The sequence below is a fragment of the Ursus maritimus genome, unplaced genomic scaffold (genome assembly GCF_017311325.1).
Source record: "Ursus maritimus isolate PB19 unplaced genomic scaffold, ASM1731132v1 scaffold_17, whole genome shotgun sequence".
Lineage (NCBI taxonomy): Eukaryota > Metazoa > Chordata > Mammalia > Carnivora > Ursidae > Ursus > Ursus maritimus.
Window position 1 is genome coordinate 9,210,800 of NW_024424119.1, and position 26,224 is coordinate 9,237,023.

The window sequence follows — 26,224 nt, forward strand, 5'->3', positions numbered from 1 at the left end:
CTGCACCCCCCTCCCCCACCTCCTTTTCCTTTTCACAGCTGAGACCCTAGCCTACGCTACCATTACCTCTTGAGTCGACTGCTGTGGTTCCTTCTGCGTGGTCATACTGTATTCACTTTTGACCACCATCTGGTAATTTGCCACATGACTGCAACCTTGATCTTTTAGTGTTTCTAATTCCTCTTTGTCTCAGTTTTCTTATCCGTAAAATTGGGATAAGAATAGCCCTTCCCTCTTGGATTGCTGTGAGGATAAAAAGGATTATTAAATATAAAATAGTTCCAGGCACTAAGGCCTCAGTAAATTGTTATTGAGGCCTTATACGGAGTTACATTAAAAAAAGGTATGATTAAGACAGAAAAAGTGTTATTAATAATATATTTGAATGGAGTAATTATTAGCTTGTTTATACTTCACAGTGCTATATATTTCACACAAATCTGCAGCTCTTATAATACGTGCCTTTATTATGTGTAATTGTTTTCTTGATTAAAAGGCTAAGAAGCACCAGGCCTTTCTAGTAGAGACATGTGAAAATAACGTGAAAGAATTGGAATCGATCTTGGACAGCTTTACTGTGTCGGGCCAGTGGACATCAGGTTAGTTGAAGGTATAAAATGACAGATGCATCTGTCAATGTTCCAAAGTCACTACATTTTGGGAATTCTGCAGATGCCTCTTACAGTCCCTCATCTCAACATGTTTCGATTTGATGACATGATAAGAGCAGTTCTCACAGCAGTCAGTTGGCCTAGCTGGCTGAGAAAGGGTGACGGAATGTGGACCTGCTGTTGTCCTCCCAGAACTTGATTTACAAGTGTTGGGGTCTGTATGATTGGACAGACAAGGGCTCACTTGCTGTGTTCTGAATCCAACTGAGAAAAAAGTCCTTACAGTATACCTGCAAGGGGAACAGATGTTTCCATCAAACTGAGCCAAATTCTGAGGCAACCTTCAGCAACTTAAAGGTCATGCATTCAAAAGGTTATGTAGGACACAGCCTGTAACACAGTGCATATGCTAAGCTGGTTTTCTCCTTCACTTCCTACTACCATACATATACTCTCCAGAGAAGAGTGCTTAGGTGGAACGTTTTGGTTTTAGTATTAGCACGGTTAAATAAGATAAAGAACTATAACAATTGTGTATTAGGTAGGCGTATTTTGGGAGCTAGCAGAAGCACTAGCTGGTTAATGAATGCTGTCCCTGATTTCTACTTCCTTAATTTTTTTGTGTATACGCCATTATGTGTGTAATAGTAGCTTTGACCTAAATACTCTTACTTCTCCACATCAATTTTCTTTTGCTATACCATCAGCCTCGAATTATTTAGTTCTTTTCTGACTCAGGTGTGTTCTTCAGAAGGCATGTAAAATTAAATTCATTACACTTAAAATTGAGCTCCTGGATGCAGTGTTTTTAAAGGAATCAAACAGATATTTGGCAAATGAGTTCTTTAGGAACTCGTAAGTTATAGAAAGTATGTTGTGGTTGAAAAAGCAGAAGGATGTGATCAAGGCCTATTATTACTTTATGGATCTGCAGATTTATGCTGGTGAACTGTTAGAAATTTAGTGTGTTTTGCTATTATCTGTTTTTTTGGGGTCTGTTTTTATCCTTCATGCTTGTTTAACAGTCATTTCATGAAATGAACTTGTAACTTTTCTTAAAATTTAAACTTTTCCCCAAAGCATTGATGTTTCGTGGTTACTGTGAAAAAATCAAGGTATAGAAAAGTGACATAAAAACTATAGATATCCAGTGTTCAATTATATTTGCTAAAGCTTTGGAGGATAAAATTTTCTTTTGCAACGGTACTGTTTTATTATTGAGATGTGTTGTTGCTTAATGATATTGGGAGCTTTAAAAAATTGTTAAATTATTATCATAGTATATCTTATACTTCAGTGTTATTTTAAATATTTCTTCAGAGTTGGATTAAAAAAACTAAAAATAATGCCATATCTCTTTTGAATTTTAAAATGAAATAGGGGATAACAAAGAAACGCACAAGCTATTGCTAAGCCTATAGAAGAAGACGATTAAAGTTTTTCTTCTTCTTTTCATCTTTTAGTAACCACACTTTTTTTTTTTTTAAGATTTATTTATTTATTTATTTGACAGAGACAGACAGCCAGCGAGAGAGGGAACACAAGCAGGGGGAGTGGGAGAGGAAGAAGCAGGCTCATAGCGGAAGAGCCTGATGTGGGGCTCGATCCCAGAACGCCGGGATCACGCCCTGAGCCGAAGGCAGACGCTTAACGACTGCGCCACCCAGGCGCCCCAGTATCCACACTTTTTAAACTCCTTGTTTCCCGTATATAGGCACAGCCTATATATAATAGAGAAAGTGTTTCTGGAAAAGGGACTGTATGGTGAATTAGTGATTTTTGTATTGCTGTGGCGTGGTTTTTGTTTCCATATGGGGCCGGTTATTCACTCTTTCACCCACCAAGAACCATTCTCCTCTGATCTGTTAAATGGAAGCCCAGGGCCCAAGTGAAATCAGGTCCTAAGCAGGTAAGCGTGTCAGCCAGCATGCCAGCAGGAAAAGATGGCACTCTCTGAAGACTTTGTCAGAAGAAAACTTTATCAAGATATTTATGGAAATGTGGACAGGATAAGACAACCAATAAGATAGGATAAGACAGGGGCTCCTGGGTGGCTCAGTTGGTTAAGCATCCGACTCTTCGTTTCAGCTCAGGTCATGATCTCATAGGTCAAGGGATCGAGCCCCGAGTGGGGCTCTGTGCTCAGTGGGGAGTCGGCTTGAGATTCTCTCCCTCTGCCCCTCCCCCCACTCCTGTGCACTCTCTCCTTCACAAATAAATAAATCTTGGAAAAAAAAAAAGATAGGATATGACAGCAAGAACAAGCCAGAGTGGAAAACCAGTACCGTGCCTAAGCCTAAAGGGTTCAGTGGAGGGCACATTGTCACCATAGTCCAGCACAAGCCACAGCTGTGGAAGAGGACCTGCCTGACGGGGCTATAGCTGCTAAACATTGAGGAATGCACTGGAGCAGAGGGAACAGAGGAAATAAATACCCTGACATTCTTTTCTTTCCTTTTTTTCTTTCCTCCTCCACCCTCTTAATCTCCTGCAGGTGCACTCACTGTCCAAATGCAGCCAGAAGCCAGAGGGCAGAGGAGCCCAGATCATGCAGTCTATAGAGGTCAGCCTTTACAAGGCAAAAAATGTTTTAAAATAATTTAACAAAGCCTGTCACTTCTGGAACTATCTTGATGAAATTCTCTTCTGATGAACTCTTCAGAGTGTGCTATCTCTTCCTGCTGGCATCCGGGCTGATACACTTACCTGCTTAGGACCCGGTTTCCCTCTGGCCCTGGGCTTCCACGAAACAGCGCTGTCAAACTCTGATGGACTCTCTTTCTGCTTACACTGGTTCAGGTTGGGGTTTTATTACTTCATGGAGGGCTATAAATAATAAGCTTTATTGCTTAATATTTTATGGAAGATCCGGCACAATTAAGATTGTCTTCGTGGCTTCACCTCCACGAAGATGAACAAATATTTTGTTCCTCACAAAGTAATGTAAGAACTTATCCTAGGCTAACTTACCTTGTGTGTCTGTGTGATATAAACATGTATATATCTCACGGTATATATGTTTTTGAGAAAAAGTCTATTTCGAATAGAAACAGAGTGTTACTATGTGATGATAGGGCAGGCTTAGAATTTGTTACAACATTAATTCAGTTACCTCCAGAAAGCTCTTCCAGAGATGCTCTGCCCTGCAGTATGGCCAATAGGCAATAGTGCTTTACTTTCTTTTATTACCTCTTGGTACCTTTCCGTTCAATATATACTCTGCATCTACCCCCCCAATTCAGGAAAAGCAATCCGTGGTAGAAATTTCGATGGTTACAATTTTGTTTTGTTTTGTTTTTACTTGCTTGCATTTTAAAATGGGATGAATGAAAATTGTTTTCTTGGGTGAATTTTAGTCCCGAGTTGCCATAGCTGCAAGCTGTTCTCTTCCCCATCTTCTTCAGCCTCGGTAGTGCTCTACGTTCAGTGTTTCTGAAGCAACAGTAATCCATCCACTTATCTTGGTGTAGCAGATGAGGCAAAGTTTCAGTGAGTGTCAGACCTTCAGGAATTTATTTACTTAGAGGATTCACGGTGATTTTCTCACCGGTGATCAGTGTGATAATTCACACCTTGTTTCCTAGTGCCTCCAACACTGCTCCCTCTGGCTGCCTGCTCTCTCCTTCCACCCTGCTCCCCCTGCAGTCTGTTTTCTCTGTAGCCACGAGAACGATCATTTGAAAACCCAAGTCAGAGCCTGTCATTCCTTTGCTTTCAATCTTCTTGGGCTCTGCATTTCACTAAGCGTAGAATGGCTTGCAAGACCCTTTGTGGTCGACCCCTATCCTTTATCACCCCTTTGACTTCCCCTGTACCTCCCTGTTTCGGCCCCTCTGGCCTCCTGGTGTTTCTTGAGCACATCAACCATGCTCTTGCCTTGGGGGCCTTTGTGCTGGCCATTCTGTCTACCTGGAAAGTTCTTTACTTAGGTGTGTCTGCATCTCTTTCTCTTTTTATTTATTTAAAAATTTTTTTAAAGGCTTTTATTTTTTTAAGTAATCTTTACCCCCAACGTGGGGCTTGAACTCACAACCCTGAGATCAAGAGTCACATGCTCTACTGACTGAGCCATCCAGATGCCCCTCTCTTGTCTTTGTAAATCTATGCTCAGATCTCACCCCCATGAAGCTTACCTGATTCTCATTCCCATGCCACTAGTCTCACTACCTCTCTCCCTTTTTCTGCTCTACTTCGTTTCTTCCCCATAGCACTTATTGCTGTCCCACACTTCTAACATACTACATGGGACATTTATTTTATCTGTGTTAGAATTCTCTGAGAAACAGAACCCATAGGACAGGTGTAGAAATGGCTCATGTGGTTATAGAGGCTGGGAAATCCCATGACCTGTTGTCTGCAGACTGAAGACCCAAGAAAGCCAGTGGTATAATTCAGTCTGAATCCAAAGGCCTGAGAACCTCAGGGCTCCTGGGGTCCAAAGGAGGAGATGGAAATCCCAGCTCAAGAAGAAAGAGAGAATTTGTCCTCCTTCTGCCTTTTTGTCTGTGGTGGTGGGGGGGGTGTGGGTGGGTAGGGAGGCAATAGATTGGATTATGCCCGCCCACATTGGTGAGGGCAGATCTTCTACTGATTCAAGTGCTAATTTCTTTCAGAAACACCTTCACAGACACACCCAGAAATGTTTTGGCAGCTATCTGGGCATCCCTTAGCCTAGTCAAGTTGACACATAAAATTAATCCCCACAATATGTAGGCTCCATGAGGGCAAGGATCTTTGTCCCTTTATTTATTAATGTACTTTAAGCAGCTAGAACATTCCTGGGCATAAAGCAGTCACTCAGCAAATATTTGTAGAATATTAATGAATGAAAGTGTGAATGAATTAAGATCAGGTCAAAAGTCTATTTTGCATTTTAATTTTTGAGGTTGTAAAAGTAGTCATGGAGTCTCTTTCCAAATTATAGCAGCCTTTTGGGTAGCAATCCATATGAGTCATCAGGGAGATTGACCTTAAGTGGAAAAGATGTACAGTCTTACATGGGCCATAAAAATGCCACCTGGATTGCCTACAATCATTGGGCAAGAGAGTCTCAATTTGCTTGAACAGGGACATTTATGTCCTATTTCTGCTTCCTCTTGAAATTGAAGCACTACAGCTGTTCATATCTCACTTCTTTTCTGGTGAAAATTCTTACAGTAGGGTGTGTATGGGGATAAATCCTTTCTCACTTTGAACCCATGTAGTCTTTCTGCCTCAAGTGTTTCTTCTAATACAGTTTCATCTCTGCCTGAGGATGTTAGCAAACATACAGAATGTAACTTTTCCTTCCTTAGGTTCATGAAAGAAAGTTTTTCTTGTGGCTCAGTCTTGGATCCTCCTCAGGGTGGTTGACTTTCGTGTTGAATGAGAGCCCTCCGACCTCCTTCAGCCTTTCCTTCCTTGAGGAAATCATTTGTAATACTCTAGAGGTATTCTTTTTCTTTCTACTGGAGAGGACCCTGGGAAATAATAGCAACAGCATTTGATGCCTTTAGGCGTTTATATATATCACCCAGGAATTGGGCAGTCTCAGGGACGGCTCTTAGGATAATCAGGACAACAAACTGGACTTTTCCTCTCCTCTCTCTTCCTTTACTTCTTTAATAAAGGGCTGTGGTCTAGATCTGGTATCTTCTTGAGAATTTTAATTGTTCTTGTGAACCTCATGGCTGGTACCTTTTTCCTGGAGATTCATGGTTCACTGAGAATTGAGGATGCTTATAAGAGTGGCACACAGGTCTCGGTGTCATTTGCCAAATTCTTCTCACTTCTCTCACCTCCCAATCCACTGAGGTTTAAGAACCAAAATTGGCCTACTTCATCATGCTCGTTGTTTCAGTTTGTAAAATCCAAGGGAGTGACTTCAGTAAGAGTGCTCAACATCCTCTAATGGGATCGTTAATTAATCACACACTTCTGAAGGCTAAGAAATCCAACACCTGCAGTTGGCAAGCTGGAGACCCAGGAGGGCTGATGGTATATTTCCTGTTTGATTCTGAAGTGTTGAGAACCAAGAGAGCTGCTGGTATAAGTTCCAGTTGCAGTCTGAGTCAAAAGGCAGGAGAAGACCAATGTCTCAGCTTGAAGACAATCAGGCAGAGAGAGAGAATTCCTTCTTGTTCGGCCTTTTATTTTATTCAGACCTCCAGTGGATTGGATGAGGCCCATCTGCTCTGGGGAGGGTAATCTACTTTCTCAGTCTCCTGATCCAAATGTCAGTCTCATCCAGAAACATCCTCATAGACACATCCAGAAATAATGTGTAACTGAATATCTGTGTCCCAGTCAAGTTTATGCATAAAACTGACCATCATATTCCCTCTCCCCCTTATTTTTAACCTGTGGTAACCACCATTCTACTTTCTGTTCGTATGAATTTGACTACTTGAGACACCTCATGGAGTAGAATCATATAGTATTGGTCTTTTTGTGATTGGCTTATTTCACCTTGCACAAGGACCTCAAGTTTCATCCGAGTTATAGCATGTGACAGGAATCCTTCCTTTTCAAGGCAGAATAATACTTGCATTTTGTTGATCCATTGAGGCACCTTTGGATCACTTCTACCTTTTGGCTATTGTGATTAGTCCTCCTATAAACATGGAAATAGCTCTTCAAGACCTTGCTTTCAATTCTTTTAGATATACACCCAGAAGTGAAATTAATGGTCTGTTAACTTTTTTGTTTTTTAAAGATTTTATCTTTAAGTAATCTCTATAGCCAACATGGGGCTCGAACTCACAACCCCAAGATCAAGAGTCGCATGGTCCATGACTGAGGTGCCCCTGGTCTGTTAACTTTTATCACAGAAGATTAGTGAAATGAGCCCATTTCCATATTTTATTTGCTATAAGTTGAGTTCCCTGGTTAGAAGCAATGCTATATGGAATATGTAATTGTGAATAAGATGTCTTACAAATTTACAGATGGTGATTTCAGCGGAAATACTATGGTCAGGGAAGGAAAATCTATATTCAGAGTTAGTGTCTACCTTAGTAAGAATGAAGCATTGCTCCTTCCGTGGTGGAAGTGACTTAATATAATCAACTTGCTGCCAGGCTCTAGAGATGGTGTCATATCATGGGTTCACTGTCTTTGCTATTGATAGATTTTGCATACAACAGGGGTTGTAATCCTATCACTCGTGGTGAATGGAAGTCCGTGTTGCTGAGCTCATGTATTCCCTACATCCTTGCCATCACGACCCTTCTGTTGTAAGGAAAACAAAGGTGGTAAGGACAAAGCGGCTGGGAAGAGATGCTAGCTAGTAGCCACAGAATGCCTCGTCGTGTCCTCCTGATTATTAAGATCCTCTTCTACTGATTGGTCTGGGCACAGTGCCTATTTGGAGACGTCTGTCCGTATACTCTTGCCCATATCACCTTGTTACCAATTTTCCAGTTGTGTTCTTTTCGAGTCCCTGACCATTTTCATTAAACTGTTAGTTACTACCCGCGCTTTCGGTGTACTTTTTTACTTTTGGTCATTTCTCATTCCAGGCAAAATGACAGTCAGGTCCATCACTTGTTCTGACTACTGGCATGATTTTACTTCATAGCTGTCCTTCAGGGCCACCCTTGAGTGGGGTTGTAATGCTGCAACTGTCTGCTTTCACTTAGAGTCAGCATATACAGAACCGTCTATATACTGAACCATTTTTTTTCTCTCATTAGTCAATAGGTCATAGGAAACCTTCCATAGATTCAGGTTGTGGATTAAGAGGGGAGGCAATATATCAGGCACAGGGCCCATCCAAATCTGGACTGTGTGCTCAAGCAACTTAATTGTGCCTTCAGGATTTGCTTGAATCCAGTTTTGTATAGAGCACTTTTACTTGATGATAGAGTGCTGTTGTGCATGCCCAAATTTATGGATTGGTGGATCAGATAATAACAATTTTATGATGAGCAATTCAGGTCACATGGTAAATTGGTGGCCATGAATGTATTATCTGCTGAGGACCAGTAGCAAGTGTTAAGCTTGATTCTCAAAAGTTATCTGTAGAGGATGACTTGCGTTGTTCCAACCCCCTGAAAGTTTACACTATGATTCTATAAGGACCTGCCAAACTTGACCTGCGGGAGCTCGAGCTGTCAGAATGCTGTCTTCAGCTTGGTAGAGAGCTAAGTAGAACATGTGATGTCTTTTGGGATGGAACAGTGATCAAGATTTCTATAGACTAGATTCTGCCGGAGTTGATATAGCTCTGAGGTAAAGCTGTGAAGGTATATTGCTGGCCCTGACAGCTGAAGGAAACTGTTTTGGTAGTTTTTACTAAAAGGATGGAAGAAATAGCTTCATTCCAATCGCCGGGAAATGTTATTGACCTGCTCCCACAATGAAACCACATCTTCAACTGCAGCTGCAGTGGGAATCACATGTAACTATGCTTGTAGTAATTCACTGCCATTCCCTAAGATTCATCTGTATCCTGCACAAGCCAGATAGATGAGTTGAATGCTGATGTGGTTGGAATCACTACCCCTGTATCTTTTAAGTCCCTTCCCAGTGGCACTGATCTCTGCAATCTCTCCAGAAAGGTGGCATCACTTTTGACTTACTCTTTTGGTAGGTAAAAGTTCTAGTGACTTCCACTTGCTTTTTTCTATTTGGTTTTCCTCTGTAAATCTTCCACTTCATGGGTCAGGTAACCGATATGGATATGGTACCAGTCTCTGCATTTGTCTTTTCTTAGCTCTGCATTCCAAACCAGGGAAATAAGGTGGGTTCAGGTACCTACTGGTACCTACTGGGCCCACTGGTGATAGAAACTTAGCCAAAACTCAGTGAATCTCCTGACCTCTGTCAGCTCCAACCCTAACTAGTGAACCACAATAGCATGTTAGTCCTCTAGGCATTCGTGTCAGTTCAGCTCCAGTGTCCAGTTATCCCAGTGATTAACCCCTTTTCTCCAGTGCATAGTCACCTTGGTAAATGGTTGCATGTTTCTTTGAGGAAGATGAGGAGGAAGATTTACACTATGATCTGGCAGTATGTTAGGGTTTCCAGAGGGAACCCCTTCTCTTTATTTAAGAGACACTGGGTCTGTGAACTAGCTCAAGTCTGATAATTGATTGAGAGCCAGACTCTTTTCTGTGTTGATTTAAGTTCTACCTCTGGTAATTAGACCTAGAGCTTTTCTACTTATACATGTCGGAAAACGTTTAAGTAGAGTGCCTACCTATTTTAGTCCTATGAACACCATGATCAGTTAGCCAACACCAGCGATCTCTGCGGGTAAAACCATTTTGTTTGATTTCATTATGACAACCATGTACATTTTGTTCCCGGAAGTTAAGTGCTACCGCTTGGCCTTTGCAACCCAGATCCCATTGTCCTCACTGAATTCAGGGAGCCCAGCTTGATAGCTGTTATCTCTGGTACACAGAGCTTATCGAGCCACATAGAGCTAGCCCATCAAGGATGCTGGGGCTCCCCCCACCAATACATTTCTCAAACGTTGGTAAAGAAAGTGGTTTTTTTTGGATGTTCCCTGGAGACATAGGGCGTGGGTGAGCAAGACTTACATAAGAAATACTCTCCATATGTTAGAAAAGTTAGAAGCCATTTTCCTTAAAAACTCCAGAATGGGTACCTGTGTTTACAAGGTAAGGAAAGTGTTTGTGTATGATCTCAGTGAGTAAAACAAATTAATGTACAGAATGTAGTCTCAGTTTGAAAAGCAGAGCTGCCAACAAAATGTTTATATTTAATGCTTTTGAAGTGAAAAAGGAATTTTCTTGGTCATCAATGTATTAAATGTTTAGATTTTCTTAGGTGAAGATAACACCCATTTGAATGTTATTTTCTGTATCTTGCTATGTGACTAAAAATCCACATTAAACAACGGGTTTTTTTTTTTCCCTATTCTGAGGTTGAATATGACTACTCATGTTCTATATGTATGTTCACATACATATATACACACATACATACACGTATGTATTCCTAAAAAAATCTCAGTCTTTCTTCTTCTGTTGTCTCCATTATTTCTTAATAATTCTCCCCTTTTGGAGTCTTGCAGGAGACTGAAGTAGATAAGAGAATGTTTGAGAAAGTTGAAGAGATAGACTTACCTTATTCATGGCAACTTACTGTTTCTACTTTGGAACTATAGGTTACTGAGGTAGTAACACCAGCTTGAGAAACAGTGGCTTATTTGGGTCATGTAAAAATATTTCATTTCTGAGCTTGTTTAAAAGAAAACATTTAAATCGAGGGCTTGGAACCATTTCTTCTATACCTTCTCTGCTGTGGGATACTCATTAAAAAAAAGATTTGCCTTTATGTAATAGTTTTAGGTAAATGTATACCTAAGAAACATAGAAATTGGGTGCTCTATATTAGGCTAGCAGTTTCTAATGTACCATGAGATCATGAAAGAAAGACAAGAGATTGATTAGTCCCAAACAGGTTAGAAAATTCATTCTTCCCCCCAAAACCTTCTCCGGTCAGAAGCACTGCCAGTTGAGGTTGGCCTTTTTAGCCAAATAATTATACCACAACCTGAGTGGAGTTGTTAATCAGAATCAGATTCAGGTAATTCGGTTCAAATCACAAAAGATAATAATGTTTAAATTGTCTGAAAAATAAAATCAGGTGATACATACCAGAAAAGAAGACTATCGCTATAAATAATAAAACATTCACTGGTTGTGATATGGATACACACACATATATTTTTATATTTAATGTAAGTGTTATGATGTCTAGTAGAAATGTAAAATAAAATGTGATAATTATCAAAAACAAAAAAAGATTTTCCAAGGCATATCCAAAGTTAAAATGTACTTAATATTAAAAGTGAGCTAGAGAGAGTGAAACAGGTAATGGTGATGGGAAAGTATAGGCTGGCCTCCAAGTACCAAGACTTACATGTGTAGAGAAAGTTGGAAGGTTGTGAGGTGGTGTTTTGAAGTATAAAGTGTTCTAACATAGTCTGTTCTTCATTTGGACTTTGACCTTTGAAAAGCCATATGTGACCACTTTTCAAATTATTTTTGTTGCTCTTCATCTGGGAATCTTTAGAGCTTTCCTTGATAAGATATCTTTAATAGGTTGTTTCTTGTAATATTCAGGGGTTAGAATATTATTAAGTTAAATCAGTAAGGTCCTGAGTCCTAGTGACCCTTTTTTTTTTTCTTTTTAAGCCTTTTGCCATGTTAAGAGACCAGAAACAATTTCTTTTTATAAGGGATGTGGGTGGGACTTAAAGCATATTTTGTACTTTGGCTGAACTTTATTGTATAAACATTTTCAAGCAAAGAAACTTTATTTTATATAGAATATAAGAATATGCATGGCTCAGTAAGGACAGGGCATTTTGTCCCCTTACCCTTTAACACTCATGTTAAAATGGTTTTATTCTTCTGAATTTCTAAGAGGAAGTTTTCTCCCTTATTGTAAAAGCCAGCAGATTTCCCGAGTGTCCTTGGATGATTTATTCATGGCCTACTTGTGTAGTAGCAAAAGAAAAGAATTATACATTACATTTTTTTATCTTGTGCAAGAGCAATTTAAAAAAAAATATATTTGGTAAGACCTTTAATAAAATTTTTAATGAGTTGTCTTTCTAACTCATAGTAATTACAGAGAGTACTGTCTCCTCCATTATCATGGCTCAGAGCAGTGTCTGTTTTATTTTTTGCCTAGCTGGGATATGTGTTTCTTCCATATTACTTCTGGTTTTTAAGTTAAATATTCTTCTTCTGTTTAAGAAAATCTAAGGTGAACCCATACTTAAGATAGTGTTTAAAGTATACCTGGATGAATATAATAAATTTATTAGTAACAGTTTGTCCAAGATTAAAACACTAAATATTACTAATACTCTGAGATAAAGTTAGTCTATCATTAACCAAAATTTTTCCTTCCTTCCTCCCTTCCTTCCTTCCCTCTTTCCTTCCTTCCTTCCTTCCTTCCTTCTTTCCTTTATTATTGCCTTTCCCCCCATCCTCCCAAAGTTCTAGCAGTTGAATACATGAAGAATGGATAAATGAGCTCATAATTGTTTGTTTACTATCTTTCCTCATCTTTTTTTTTAGTTTTTATTTATTTATTTTAGAGATAGAACGAGAGCACGTGCAGGGGTGGGGGAAGGAGCAGAGGGAGAGGGACAAGCAGACTCTGCGCTGAGGCTCGATCCCAGGACCTAGAGATCATGACCTGAGCCGAAATCAAGAATTGGACAGCCAACTGACTGAGCCACCTAGACACCCCTCTTTCCTTCTCCTTTTAGACTGTAAATTCTCTGAGAACAGAGACTACACCAATATTATTCACCTCCATGTACCTAATGCCTTGGATTAGTACGTAGTAGGAATTCAGTAAAGTATTTGAATGAATGAATCAATGGATTATAAAACATATATTATGAATGCTTCTTTTTGAAATCATCCTTGCTAAAAATATGTTTCTTGTCTATTGAAATGGAAATATGCTGGGGAGAAATTATAATAGGAAAGAGAAATATTTTTAATAGAATATCTTAACATTTGCTACTTGTTTTTTAACAGTAAAAGAGAAGTACAGTGAACAATCAATTTAAAGTGGTTTTTAAAACTCAACTTTTGATGATTTTGGATTAATCTTTTGAACTACATTTGACCATGTGACCTTGATTAGCTCAACCAACTTATGGCCCAACTAAATTAAAATAGTTTGAGGGCATAATATGGAAATACTCATATTTTTATAATAAGTATCAGTTTTAAGGGTTTTAATTGAAACATGATGTGGGCCTGTGTAGATAATAGCATTTTTATTATTTATTTCAAATTGTAACTTGAGAATTTTAAGGATTGAAGAGTATTTCCAAGCATAACAGAAAATTATGTGCTCTTGGGTTCAGAAATTATTATTTAAGCAAAATAGGCCTGACTGATCAGAAACACAAGGACCAAAGTTAAGTGTATGTAACTTCCCAAAACAACATTAGTATATAGACTGTTCATTTAATTGTTGGATAACAGGTGTGTACAAATAGTTTAGTTATTTAGGAGATAGGGAAAAAAAAAAGAGCCCAATACTAACTATAGCGTGGGCCTTGGTAAGGTAGGAAGTAGCCATAAATTTGAACTTGATACATTATGAGCTTAATTTGATCACTTGTTTAGAAAGGCTATTAATACTTGGCTATACAGCAGTATACTTTGGAGAATAAGACTCTACTCAATGTTTCATAATATCTTTTCAGCTCTATCTAATTGTAATATCTCTGTTACTGTTTGCTTAGCTTTTGTCTCTTTGTGACTTTAGGATATATTTTCATCTTACATTTTTCTCTAGGCATCCACAAGGACAAAGATAAACCTCCCAGCTTCTCTGGTGTCCTTGAGACTTTGAGGCGTACCTTGACAGATTACCAGAACAAGCTGGAAGATGCATCTAATGAGGTAACACTTGCACTGTTTGGCTCCACACTTATAGCCTTCGGCCTGCAGCACTGCGGTTCCGGGCTTGTTACAAAGGTCAGAAAGATTGGGAATGTTGAATTGACAGCTTCACAGATAGAAAAAATAATAAATTGTCTGTCACTGTTCTTTCTTTAAGTGTGGCCTAAAGTCGTGTCTCACTTACGTTTCTGTAACTCCAAAGTCAGACTATTATTTTCAAAGTTACAAACACTCTGTCACTTCTTGGCCTTCAAAATTTATCTATTTTAATTTAATAAAAGACGACACAAGTCATCTAAGTTAATATGTATTCTACTTAAATGTTAACGAGTTTATAGGAAATGAGGAATAGGTAGTGGAAATTTAGGTTTTTGTCAAGATTTTAGATTAAGGTTTCTACAAATTATGGAAGTCTTAACAAAACAAGAGAGAGAGGTTAGTTCTCATTCTCTAAAGGACTGTTGTTAGAAGTTTTCAAAAACAAATATCTGTTTGATGTTTGGCAGTTTTTGGTTTGCTGATTAAAAAAGCCCATGCTTCTATTTTTCATCTCATTTGTCTTGTTTAATGTGTGAGTTGATAATTTTCTTGGGTATTAAAATATTTTATGAATTTATGCTTAAAAAATGGGAAAGTTTGTGTAGTTGCCTCTTGTCAAACTAGAGAGTATGAAATAATTACATGAAATACAATTAGTTGGCAAAATAACCAACAGATTGTTCAAACCAAAGACAAGCCGCACAGCATGGAATTTAGTGTCTACCCTTTGTTTATTTGTTTCTTTCAAATAATACAAGGCCACGAAATCATTATATTTCCCATTTCAGAAGAGGTTTATTTTAGTTTACCACGGTCAACAAAGAAGGGAAAATGAGTCTTCTTAATACTCTCCGTAATCGTTCAAAAGGCGAAAAGAAAGTGACCACTGAAATAATTAAATTTCTATAAAGAACAGATATTGCTAAGTCTTTCCGAGTGAGGCAAGGCAACCTGTATTGTTAGTAGTTGATGAAACTCTTCTGAGGCCTGGGTCTGGAAGCTGCGGGGTAACTAGGAACATATTCCCCACAGCGAATTGTTATTTGGGAGGATGAATGTCACATGATCCTCAGCGCAGTTGAAAAGTCGACTCAGCAGGCTTTGGCTTAGTAATGTGCTTTGTTGTGAACCAGTGCCAGAGACAGCAGTGGGGAGACCAAGGGGGTGGCTGCAAAGAAAGCAAAAAGAGCAGTCTGACAGAAAGAAGAATGAACTGTCAAAGAAAATAAATCACAAGCGGAGCAGGACCAACTGATGACCTGCCACAAGCCTTCCCAGTAGGACTGCATGTGACCGACCCTGAAGTTGTCATATGGAGTGAGAGACCACCGAATACCCTCATGATGTATAGAAAGAAGAGTCTTCTGCTCTCTGCTTTTTTCTTTCCTTATAGATGCCACTGCTTTTGGCATTTTGGTCCAGTAGGATTTTAAGAATAAAGTTGTATTTGTTTACAGTAAGAATGAAATCCTTTATCCAGCCATCTAGCAAAAGCACAGTAACATCACTGACATTTTAAGCTCGAATGCTTTTTCTTTTCAGCCGTGTGAACTTGGGACAGAAATGACATAGTTAACCCAAAGAAATAATTTTTCAAGACTCTTAATCACTACTGGAATATTGGTGTTTAAGTAATTGCCTAAAAAACATTTAAAGATCAGCTTTTGAATTACTCACCCTTGAAAAACATAAAAAAAAAAAAAGTAACTTACATTTTCTTTCATCAGCTAAACAGCATGAATGATGCTAAGGAAAAGGCATCGAGCGAACTTGATTCTACCAAACAGAAGATAGAATCTCACACTAAGAATATAAAGGTATTATGACTTAGAATAACTTTTTTCCTTTTGTATTATGAAACAAATGTAATTATCTAGGGACTACTTTAGAGATATCTGAAAATGCATCACCCTATTTTTTATTAAGTACCTTTGGATACAATTTTGATTTTTTATTGTTGATCAAAGTAATAAGAATGTATTTTTCATTAAAAAACAACTTGGTTGGACATTATTTTGGTTAAAGGAAAGATGTATTTTCCAGATTTAATTATAATACCATCGATTCAGAAAATGGTTTAAGATTTAATGCCCAGCCTCAGATACGTATTGAACACATTTTACGTAAGCACGTCAGTATTTGGAGTCAGTTTTCATCATTTTAGGGTGGAGCAATTGTTTTTAGAGCATCATGCCTAGTAATGGGCTGAGACTGCACCTGGCTCAGGTCCAAGCCAAGAGTTTATTTTATTTTCTGCACTGCTTTTATGTACTACATGTTTGCAAAATTATACCGAGGCGAGTCTCAGAGTTGGAAATTTTTTGTGTTGGTTCATGTTGAGTTTGTCACGGACATACTTCAGTAGAATTTGTGAATAAGGTTGAAGAAGAAAGAGTTCAGGATTTTATGTCACACACTTGAGATTTCTATTAGTATTTGGATGTCATTGGGAAGTAAATGTTCTTATATTAAATGTAAAAGATTTCATTTGAAAATGTTATTTACATGTTACGAAATTTTTTTTTAGCTACTAAGCTATTTTTTTAAAATAATGAATTGAAAGGAAAACTCCTATTCAAAGAGCTTTTTGGAATTAGCTATCTTATGAACATTTTACGTTTCAATGTTAAAGCTTAACAGTTTTTTCTAACTTTTGAGCTAAAATGGTATACTTAGAAAAATTATTCAATAAATTACTGTAATGTTTAGCATTGTAGCCAAATACTTGCGCTTGGGAGTCTTTTATGGTAAAGCTCTGGAGGTCTTCATTATGTATTTTGTGTTTGCATCCTCAGCCCCTTTATTGGCCGGCCTTCATGCAGTCTCTCTATTTTGCCTCTCTGGCAGGACCTTCAGGATAAACTGGCCGATGTCAGTAAAGAGTTAAGTCATTTACGCACTAAATGTGCAGACAGAGAGGCTCTCATAAGCTCTTTGAAAGTGGAACTACAAAATGTGCTGCACTGTTGGGAGAAAGAAAAGGCTCGAGCAGCCCAATCAGAGAGCGAACTGCAGAAGCTTGCCCAGGCTTTCCAGAAGGATACCGAGGTATTACCTGAGACAGGACACCTGGCAGGAAAGGCCTTCACTAATCTCAGTTTTCTAAATTTACATACATCAAGTGGCTGTTTTTACTCTGATTCGATTTAATTCAAAAAATTGTTCGGAGCTGACTTGAAATATTCATGCCAGCCGCAAAATCGGTCACTCCATTACTCTCGTGTCATCCTATTTTGGGGAGAAGTAATGGAGTTTAACCCCTCTGTCACTTGTGTGGCTTCATCTTTCTATTTAGAACATCATATCCCAAGCACTTAAGCTCGCAACAGTCCTTTCAAAGTTTGCCTATTTGCCGGTGACTAAATTATTTTTTATTTCTGTAGTTTAGTAGCTGAACATGGTGGAAAGAATATGCTTTTTGTAATCAAAAGAACTGGACTTGGCTTGTGGTACTCCTGTTTACAAACTGTGAACATGGACAAGCCACGCAGCTTAATCTGCCCACATTTTAGTTTCCTTATTTGCAAAACAGGAATAATATCTCCTTTAATAGACAGCCTCCTTACTCTTTATAATTGTAGGATATTAACCGAAATTTAGGAAAAAACAAGTCCCACAATATTGAAACATTATTTAGATACCCTTGAGAGTTGCCTATTCATTTTTATTTATTAACGAGTTCTTAAAATATTATGACAAACCTTTTATATTCTGTATGAGCCTGTGTGAATGGAATTGTTATCTTATATATTCTTCGACCCATGAGGATATGGAGCTAGCTTAGCTAGTGTGGAACTGGTTTATCTGAGTCGTCCTGCATATTGAGTTCATTACTCCAACAAATATGAACATGAATGCCAAGAGAGTAAAAAGGAAACATTCTTTCCACTCTTCTTACAGTCTGGGATTTAAATTGTGTCCACATGAAGGGGCTGGAATTGTTCTACACATCAGATAATGATTAAAGGAAAGGAAACTAGAAGCCTGCCTGTATTGTAAAGTCAGCATGTCTACAGCGTTGTGGTTGGGTTCAACATGTGTGAATTGATTTTGGATCTTGAGATTCTCTTTTCACGCCAAATGGATGATTATCATGCATGGTTTATCACAGCCCAAGCAAAAAGGACATAATGGCGACACAATGAATTATCCTTTAGGATGAACTCGATCACTTGGCAAAATGTGGCGGGCGAAGACTTTTAGTGCCTGAGTGTTAGTTGTATTTAATAAGATTTTTAAACATCTCGACGCAGTTGAAAATGCAAAAGACATCTTTAATTGCTTAAAAAAGAAAAAGGCATAACATATTTATGAGGATTCTTCTGCTATCCTAACTCAAGTTCGTGGTTGTAACTACATATTGAAATTTTTTGGTTTTAACTTATTATGTTTGGAAAAAGGTAAGGTGGCATATAGAGAGAATTAGATATACACGTTTTAATATATATATTAAAATATATGTATGAAAAATTTCCCCATAATTTATTATTATACAACCTTTACATATGCTATATACAGTTTTTCTTATCTAGAAGATTAGCATTTCTTTTTTTTCCGCCTCAAATTTTCTCCTTGTAAAAGTTTTCTTTTCTCGCTGATCTATTAAAAAAAATTTGAAGGGACTTATTTTATCTACATAAAATACCCTTTTGTAGCTCTACACTGACCTCGTCTTGAGTTCCATTCTTGGGCACGTTATAGATGAAACACCTTATAAAGAGAGCCATTTGGCATTTCAGTAAATAAGCTCTTTGTGTTCAAGATGGGATCAGCTTTTTACTGAATTCTATGGCATAGTGTTTCTGGGTTGTTAAACAGTGGATGGTTTAGTTACTACAATGGCAACATAATTTTAAAGAACTTTTTATTACATATTTCTGATTGGACAGTTTTGAAACTATGTCTTGGGCAGCTGTGCCCATTTCTTTTTGCCTGTTGCTTTGTAATATTTAAACACCTCTAAATGCCCAATGTGCCAAATACTGTATGAACTTAGGGGGAAAACAAATGAGCCCCTCTTCCATATCTTTCATATCACTGTCTGCTTTGCCTAAGGGGCTGGGGATAGATTTCCTATAAGTGGTAAGCAAACTGGAATCTCTGGAGGAGGAAGAAAGCTGAGTAATTGTGTACATGTAAAGCACAGATATTGGTGTAACTTTGTCTTTAACGGAGTTGAGTAACACTCTTCTCTCTATATTGGTTTTCTGACTTAAATAACATCTGTTTTGGAGAATGTAAATATGAAATTATAGAATTACTGTCCTGACATCTGGTCAAAAGGGCTTAGAAACAATTAGTGCAGATACGTCACGTCGGGCCGAGAAAGGCGATGCCTAAACAGGCACTTGGGTCACATCCTCAGGAGGAGCAGAGCTGGGGTCAGAACCCTGGTCTTCTGGCTTCTAGACTGCAGATTTTGGTTTTGAATACCAAGTTTAAGCAATTCCAAATTTTTATCTGATGCTTTTGAATGTAAAAGAAGTCACCCAAAACGACAGGGTATTTCATGAGACTTGGGTATTTTAATTCCTTTCCAAGTTTTTGAAACAGATTCTTCCCCACACGTAGTATGTTTTTTACTTCTTACAGTGTTGATATATTGGAATTAATTTCTTTTCTTTTCTTTTTTTTTTCCCTCACAGGAGAAGCTAACCTTTCTTCATACCTTGTATCAGCACTTGATAGCAGGCTGTGTGCTCATGAAACAACCAGAAGGCATGCTGGATAAATTCTCTTGGACCGAGCTCTGTGCAGTCTTGCAGGAGAATGTTGATGCCCTGATCGCAGACCTCACCAGGGCTAATGAGAAGGTAACTGTCCTCAGGCACCAGATACCTCTATTAAATTCAGTGACATTTGTCCACATCACAGTATCATTAAGAGGGGCTGACATTCATCTTATTTCAAAAAGAATTTGGATGTTAATAATTCAATACCATTAATTATGGCTTGTCTACAACTCAGTTTGATGCCATTGCTGTGGGCATGTAAATGTGACTGAAGTCTGTATGAAGTCTCTAAGCTCCACACTCTGTGCGGGACATGCTAATACTACTAGCCAGTATTAGCCACAGGGACCTAATTAAAAGAAAATAAATTAATCTTACTGATGAAGCAATTCAAAGAACTTAGTCATTTACATTAATAAACCAACTCTTTATGTTAGCATAAAATAGAAACAAGATACAGTTATTCCAAAACATGATCTTAAAATTTTTGCCCAGGAAATAACGAGGTGTTACTTTAAAAGCACTTAAAAATTTAAAATTATGTTTATGGTATTTTTTGAATTATGACAAACTGTGTATTAATGAACCCATTCAGTGCTGTAGTGTGTTCAAAGTATACATGGTAGCAGAAAACAGTGGACTTCACCAGCCCAGCATTTCAGTCTTAAAAAAAAGAAAAAACCAACAAACTACAATCCCTCTTTTGGTTATGGAAAATTAAAATGGCTTAGTAGACCAATGTATTCCACCATTAAAGATACTGATTCTCATCCCGGGTCTATTGAACTGGTCAGGACTGCATTATGTGGTCTGGTTTCCAGATCTTAGTTGCCATGGCATTTGCTTTTATGCGACATGAAGAAAAAAACTGTTACCTAAGTTTTTTTTTTTTTTTCTCCCCAATCTGTTGAACTAATGAAACAGCATCTTGGCCCAATTTTACAGTGAGAACATTTTACCTTGGTTCGATTGGCAAACAGAACCTTAGGCACTGAGAAGTAGGATAAAGGAAATGAGGGAATAAATTGTGAGAAGCGCAGATGCTGTTCATGATTGTGAATGTGTGTATAATGGGTTTGAAAATTACTGAGAATTAAAATGAGTACATGTTTGAACCCTCTGAGATGGTATTATGTTTTAATAGTTTTTCATAGTTTCAAAACATCATTAATTGCCATACACGTTAGATGATGATTTTCTTTCCAGTGTTTTGAACGTGAGATAAAAAATGGTTGTAACATTGTTTTATTATATGTAAAATATAGATTTATAAATCTCATTGAAATACTTCATTTCCTATTGAGATACATGAATAGCTTGAGCTTTGGTTCTAGAAGTAAAAATATTCTTCTTAATTTTCTCATTATAGAATGAGTAACTTTATTAGAAAGAGAAAAATGATTTGTCATCTAAGCACACATACGTACAAATGACACCATTTTTTCCTAAAATATCATTTGTCCTACCAATTTCTATTTCTTTCTTTTTTTTTTCATTTTAACTTAAAAATTTTATGTGAATGTAAGGGATGAAACATAGTAGAAGATTTTGGATGGTGTTTGGGGAGGTGCTACGAAGGCATATTTTGAGAGCATAGCTCATTCTCTGTTGTGTGTCCCCATTTAGATAAGTCACCTGGAGTACATCTGTAAAAACAAGTCTGATACGATGAGAGAACTGCAGCAGACCCAGGAAGACACCTTTAACAAAGTGGCTGAGCAGATCAAAGCCCAGGAGAGCTGCTGGCACAAACAAAAGAAGGAGCTGGAGCTGCAGTACTCGGAGCTCCTCTTGGAGGTGCAGAGGAGGGCACAGGTACACTGCTTCTGTAAGAAGCCTTAACAATAGGCTGCTCAGTCTTTTGCTGTTTCGAGTGTATTCTTTGAGTACCAATGCCAAATCAGTTTAGAACTTTTTGAGAACCACATAGAACTTGTTACGCACACATGCATGTAATCATGCAAACACACACACATACTCACAAATGGGTATGCACGCGTGCGTGTGAGCCTGCATGTGTGTTAAGGATTGTCCTGTACTTAAGTTGGGAAGTAGATAGGTTTCTGGTTAAAACATCCTAGACCTCACTGATCAATTAAATGCTAAAATTGTATTTCCTTTATTTATTTTGAAAATAAAGGTTAAGAGATTTGGTAAAATGTTATCAGTTAAGTGTGATACCCTGTTATTCAGTTTATTCCGTTTGTAGGGGTTCCTATGTGAACCATCACTTTAATTCATTTAGGGTTGAAATTTGTTATACCTCCTAACACTGTATAAGAACTTGAGTTACAGTTGTAGACCCCATAGTCAAATAATTGACTGTAGGATGTATCGTGTCTTCCATGTTGGGTTTGATTGAGAACAGAAGTTATCGTAGTTAACGTGACTATGTTTTTTCCTATACAAATTGTTGTCATCATAATTAATATTGTTAACTGTCATCCCTGCCCAATCAGGAATAACACAATGATAGTGTATACTTTTTTTTGGTATTGACTTTAATAATAGTTCATGTCTTCCCAAGGTAAGATGCTTAGGAACCTGACTCAGTATTTAACCTCTTTACTTGGTCCATACTTATATTGGTTCATACTTATATTGGCATGTTTAATTAAAAAAAAGAATCCATATTATTTTTGTTTGTCAATAAACAGTTTCAGATCGCTTAAAATAACACCATTCTGCTTTCCCAAAATAAGGGCCCTATGTGAATTTATGCCTTCCTCTATGAATTTAAATGAATTAATACTCTCTAAAAGTAGCCATGTGTTCGGTGTTGCATGGTGCCCTGTGATATGGTCTGCATTTTCTACTACTGAAGTAAAAGACGTAACCAATTTATTATATTTTATTTAGAGGTAGCATTGACATACAGTGAACAGATCTTAAGTGTACAGTTTGATGTTTTGATCAATGCAAAGACCCTTGTAACCATATCCCACTTTAAACTTAGTATTTCATTACCCCAGAGAATTCTTCTGTTCCCTCTTCCAGTTTCCACTCAATAGGCAACCAGTGTTCTGATCCTATCATCATAGATTACTTTCACTTGCTCTTGAGTTTCCTCTCACTGGAATCATTCAGTACGTAGTGTTTGGTGGTTGGCTTATTTCACTCAAAATATTTTTTTTGATACTCATCCATGTTGTTGTGTATGTTAGTAATTCATTCTTTTTTATGGTCAAGTAGTATTCTATTTTATAATGACACCACAATTTGATAGATTGTGGGTTGATGGATATTTCAGTTGTTTCCAGTTTTTGGCTGTTGTAAATAAAACTGCAACAAATATTATTGTAGAAGTATTTTGTTGACATAGGGTTTTCATTTCTCTTGGTTAAGAGTTCAGTTGCTAGGTCACAGGATAGGTGTATATTTGTAAAAAAAAGTATCGAAGTTTTTTCCAAAATGGTTGTATCATTTTATATTTCCACCACCAATATATGAAAGTTTCTATTGTTCTTCATCCTCTGCAACATTTGGTATTGTCAGTCTTTAAAATTTTAGCCATTCTAGTTGTTTTAAAAGGTTTTTCATTGTGGTTGTAATTCATATTTTCTTGGTGATTGATAATGTTCAGCACTTTTCATGTTCTTATTGGTCATTCATATGTCTTCTTTTGTGAAATGTCTCTTCAGGTATTTGCCCATTAAAATATTGGGATTGTTTGTGCTTTTGTTATTGATTTGTGAGAGTTCTTTAGATATTCTGGATATAAATCCTTTCTTATACATGTGCATCGCAAGTTCCAATATCTCACTTGTCTTTTCATGTCATATTTCTTTTGATGATCACAAGTTTTAAGATGTTGATGAAGTCCAACCTATAAATCCTTTTTGAGTATTTATGTTTATGTGGTAAGCAATGTTTCTGTACTCCAAAGTTGTGCAGATAATCTACGGTTTCTTCTAGAAGTTTTAAAGTTTTAGCTTTTATGATGGGGTCTATGATCCATCTCAAATTAATTTTTGTATTTAATGTTAGGTAGAAGCTGAGGTTCATTTTCCACCTCTATTTATTGTTCCCACATCATTGTTCACGACTTTACTTTCCTCATTGAATAGCCTTGGTCCCTTTGTGAAAACAAAACAAAACAAAACAAAAACAACTGACCATATATAAGAACCATAGGTTTGTTGGGTAACCCTAAAGTTTTGCCTTTTCCAGATGTCATATAAATGAAGTCATACAGTATGTAGCCTTTTGGGTCTGACTTTTTTTCACTTAGCAAAATATGTTTGGAAATTATTCATGTCATTGCATATATCAGTAGTTCACTCATTTTTACGGCTAAGTTATATTCCATTGTATGGATGTACCACTGTTTGTTTATACTTGCTGATGGGTCTTTGGGTTGTTTTTATTTTCTAGCAATTCTGACTAATAAACCTATCATGAATAGGTTGTTGTATGATCATAAATTTTCATTTCTCTTGGATAAATATGTAGTGTGTGATTTCTGGGTTACGTAGTAAATACATATCTATATGTTATATAAACGGTTATGGGATAAAAAAAACAAACTATGAAACTGTTTTCCCCAGGGGCTATACCATTTTGAGTTCCCACTAGCAATGTAAGGGAGTTCTAACTGCTCTGCATCTGTGCCAGTATGTGGTTTCATTATTTTTTTTCCTTTTTAGATATTCTAGTAGGCGAGGAGTGGTTGTGGTTTTAATTTCCATTTTCCCTAATGAATAATAACTTTAAATGTTTTTTTCATATGCTTATTTGCCATCTGTGTATATTCTTGGGTAAATTATCTGTTCATATCTTTTGCCCACTTTTTAATTGGATTTCTTGTTTCCCTGTAGCTGAATTTTGAGAGTTGTTTATATATTCTGAACAGAAGCCATTTGTCAGGTGATTTGCAGGTATTTTCTCCCATTTACTTAAAAGTACTTTTGCAGAGAAAATGTTTTACATTTTTATAAAGTCCATCTTATCAATTATTTTTCTTTTATGGGTTATGCTTTTAGTGTTGTATCTAAGAACTCTTGGCTTAGTGCAAGATCACCAAGATTTCTTATTTTTTCTTTTATATTTTTGTAGTTTTAGGTTTTACAAATAGGTCTATGATTCATTTTCAGTAAATTTTTGTGAAGATGTGAAGTATGGGTAGATGTCCATTTTTTTTATATGGATATTCAGTTAATCCAGCACTATTTGTTCAAAGATTAATTAGAGAGAAAGGTCTCTATTGAATTGCCTTTGTACTTTGTCAAAATCAGTTTGCTGTATTTGTGTAAGTCTATTTCTGAGTTCTCAACTCAATAACATTCCATTTATTTATGTGTCTATTCATTAATACTATACTGATTTGATTTTTGTAGGTTTTTAGTAAGCCTTGAAATCAGGGAGTGTGACTCTTCCAACTTCCTTCATTTCCTATCAGTTTTTTTTAGTGGATAAATTTAACATGTGACACTGTGTAAATTTTAGGTGTACATTGTATTATTTTGATACATTTATATATTACAATATGGTTGCCATTGTAACGGTATCTATCACATCGCATACTTATAGTACAACATTATTGTCTGTCTTCAATAAACTGTGCATTTAATCTCCATGGCTGTTTTAGTACTCATAAAAGTTTGTACCCTTAAACAACATCAATTTAACCCCCCCATTTCAATCCTCCATCCCCTGGTAACTACCATTTTACTTTCTGTTTTTTTGTTTTTTAGCATGTTCAAGTGATACATTTAGTACATCTCCTTGTCTGGCTTATCCCATTTAGCATAATGTGCTCAAGGTCCATCTCCATGCTCAAGGTTTTTGCAAATGATAGGATATCCTCCTTTCTCATGGCTGAATAATATTTCATTGTGTGTATATACCACATCTTTTTTATCCATTCACCTGGTGATAGGCATTTGGTTGTTTTCATATCGTGACTATTGTAAATAGTGCTGCGGTACTATACATGGGGGTACATATATCTCATCGAATTCCTGTTTTCATTTCCTTTGAGTATATTCCCAGAAGTGGAGTTCTGGAATGTATGGTAGGTGTATTTTCAAGTTTTTGAGTGACCTCCATATTGTTTTCCATAGTGGTTGGACTAATTTACATTCTCACATACTCGCCAGCACCTGTTGTCTCTTGTCTTCTTGATGATAGCCCTTCCAGCAGGTGTGAGGTGATATCTCAGTGTGGTTTTTATTTGCATTTCCCTGATTATTAGTGATGTTGAGCATCTGCTCATGTTCTTGTTGACGATTTTGATGTCCTTTTGGAAAAATGTCTATTTAGTTCTCTTGCCCATTTAAAAAATGGGGTTGTTTTTTCATTATGAAGTTGTGTTAGTTCTTTATGTATTTTGCATCTTAACCCGTTATCTGATATATGATTTGCAAAAATTGTTTCCCATTTGGTAGGCTGCCTTTTCATTTTGTTAGTTTCTTTTGCTGCGCAGAAGCTTTTGAGTTTGATGTAGTCT

General features: G+C 37.2%; 1 protein-coding gene across 1 annotated transcript in view; it reads left to right on the plus strand.

The window, feature by feature from the left end:
• The window catches only part of CCDC171 (coiled-coil domain containing 171), a 293,895-nt gene that overhangs the window by 91,659 nt on the left and 176,012 nt on the right, over window positions 1–26,224 (plus strand). The window contains 6 exon segments of the mRNA XM_040631456.1: window positions 497–599; window positions 13,899–14,005; window positions 15,772–15,861; window positions 16,892–17,092; window positions 19,690–19,857; window positions 21,403–21,591. Coding sequence (XP_040487390.1) covers window positions 497–599; window positions 13,899–14,005; window positions 15,772–15,861; window positions 16,892–17,092; window positions 19,690–19,857; window positions 21,403–21,591 — 858 coding nt within the window.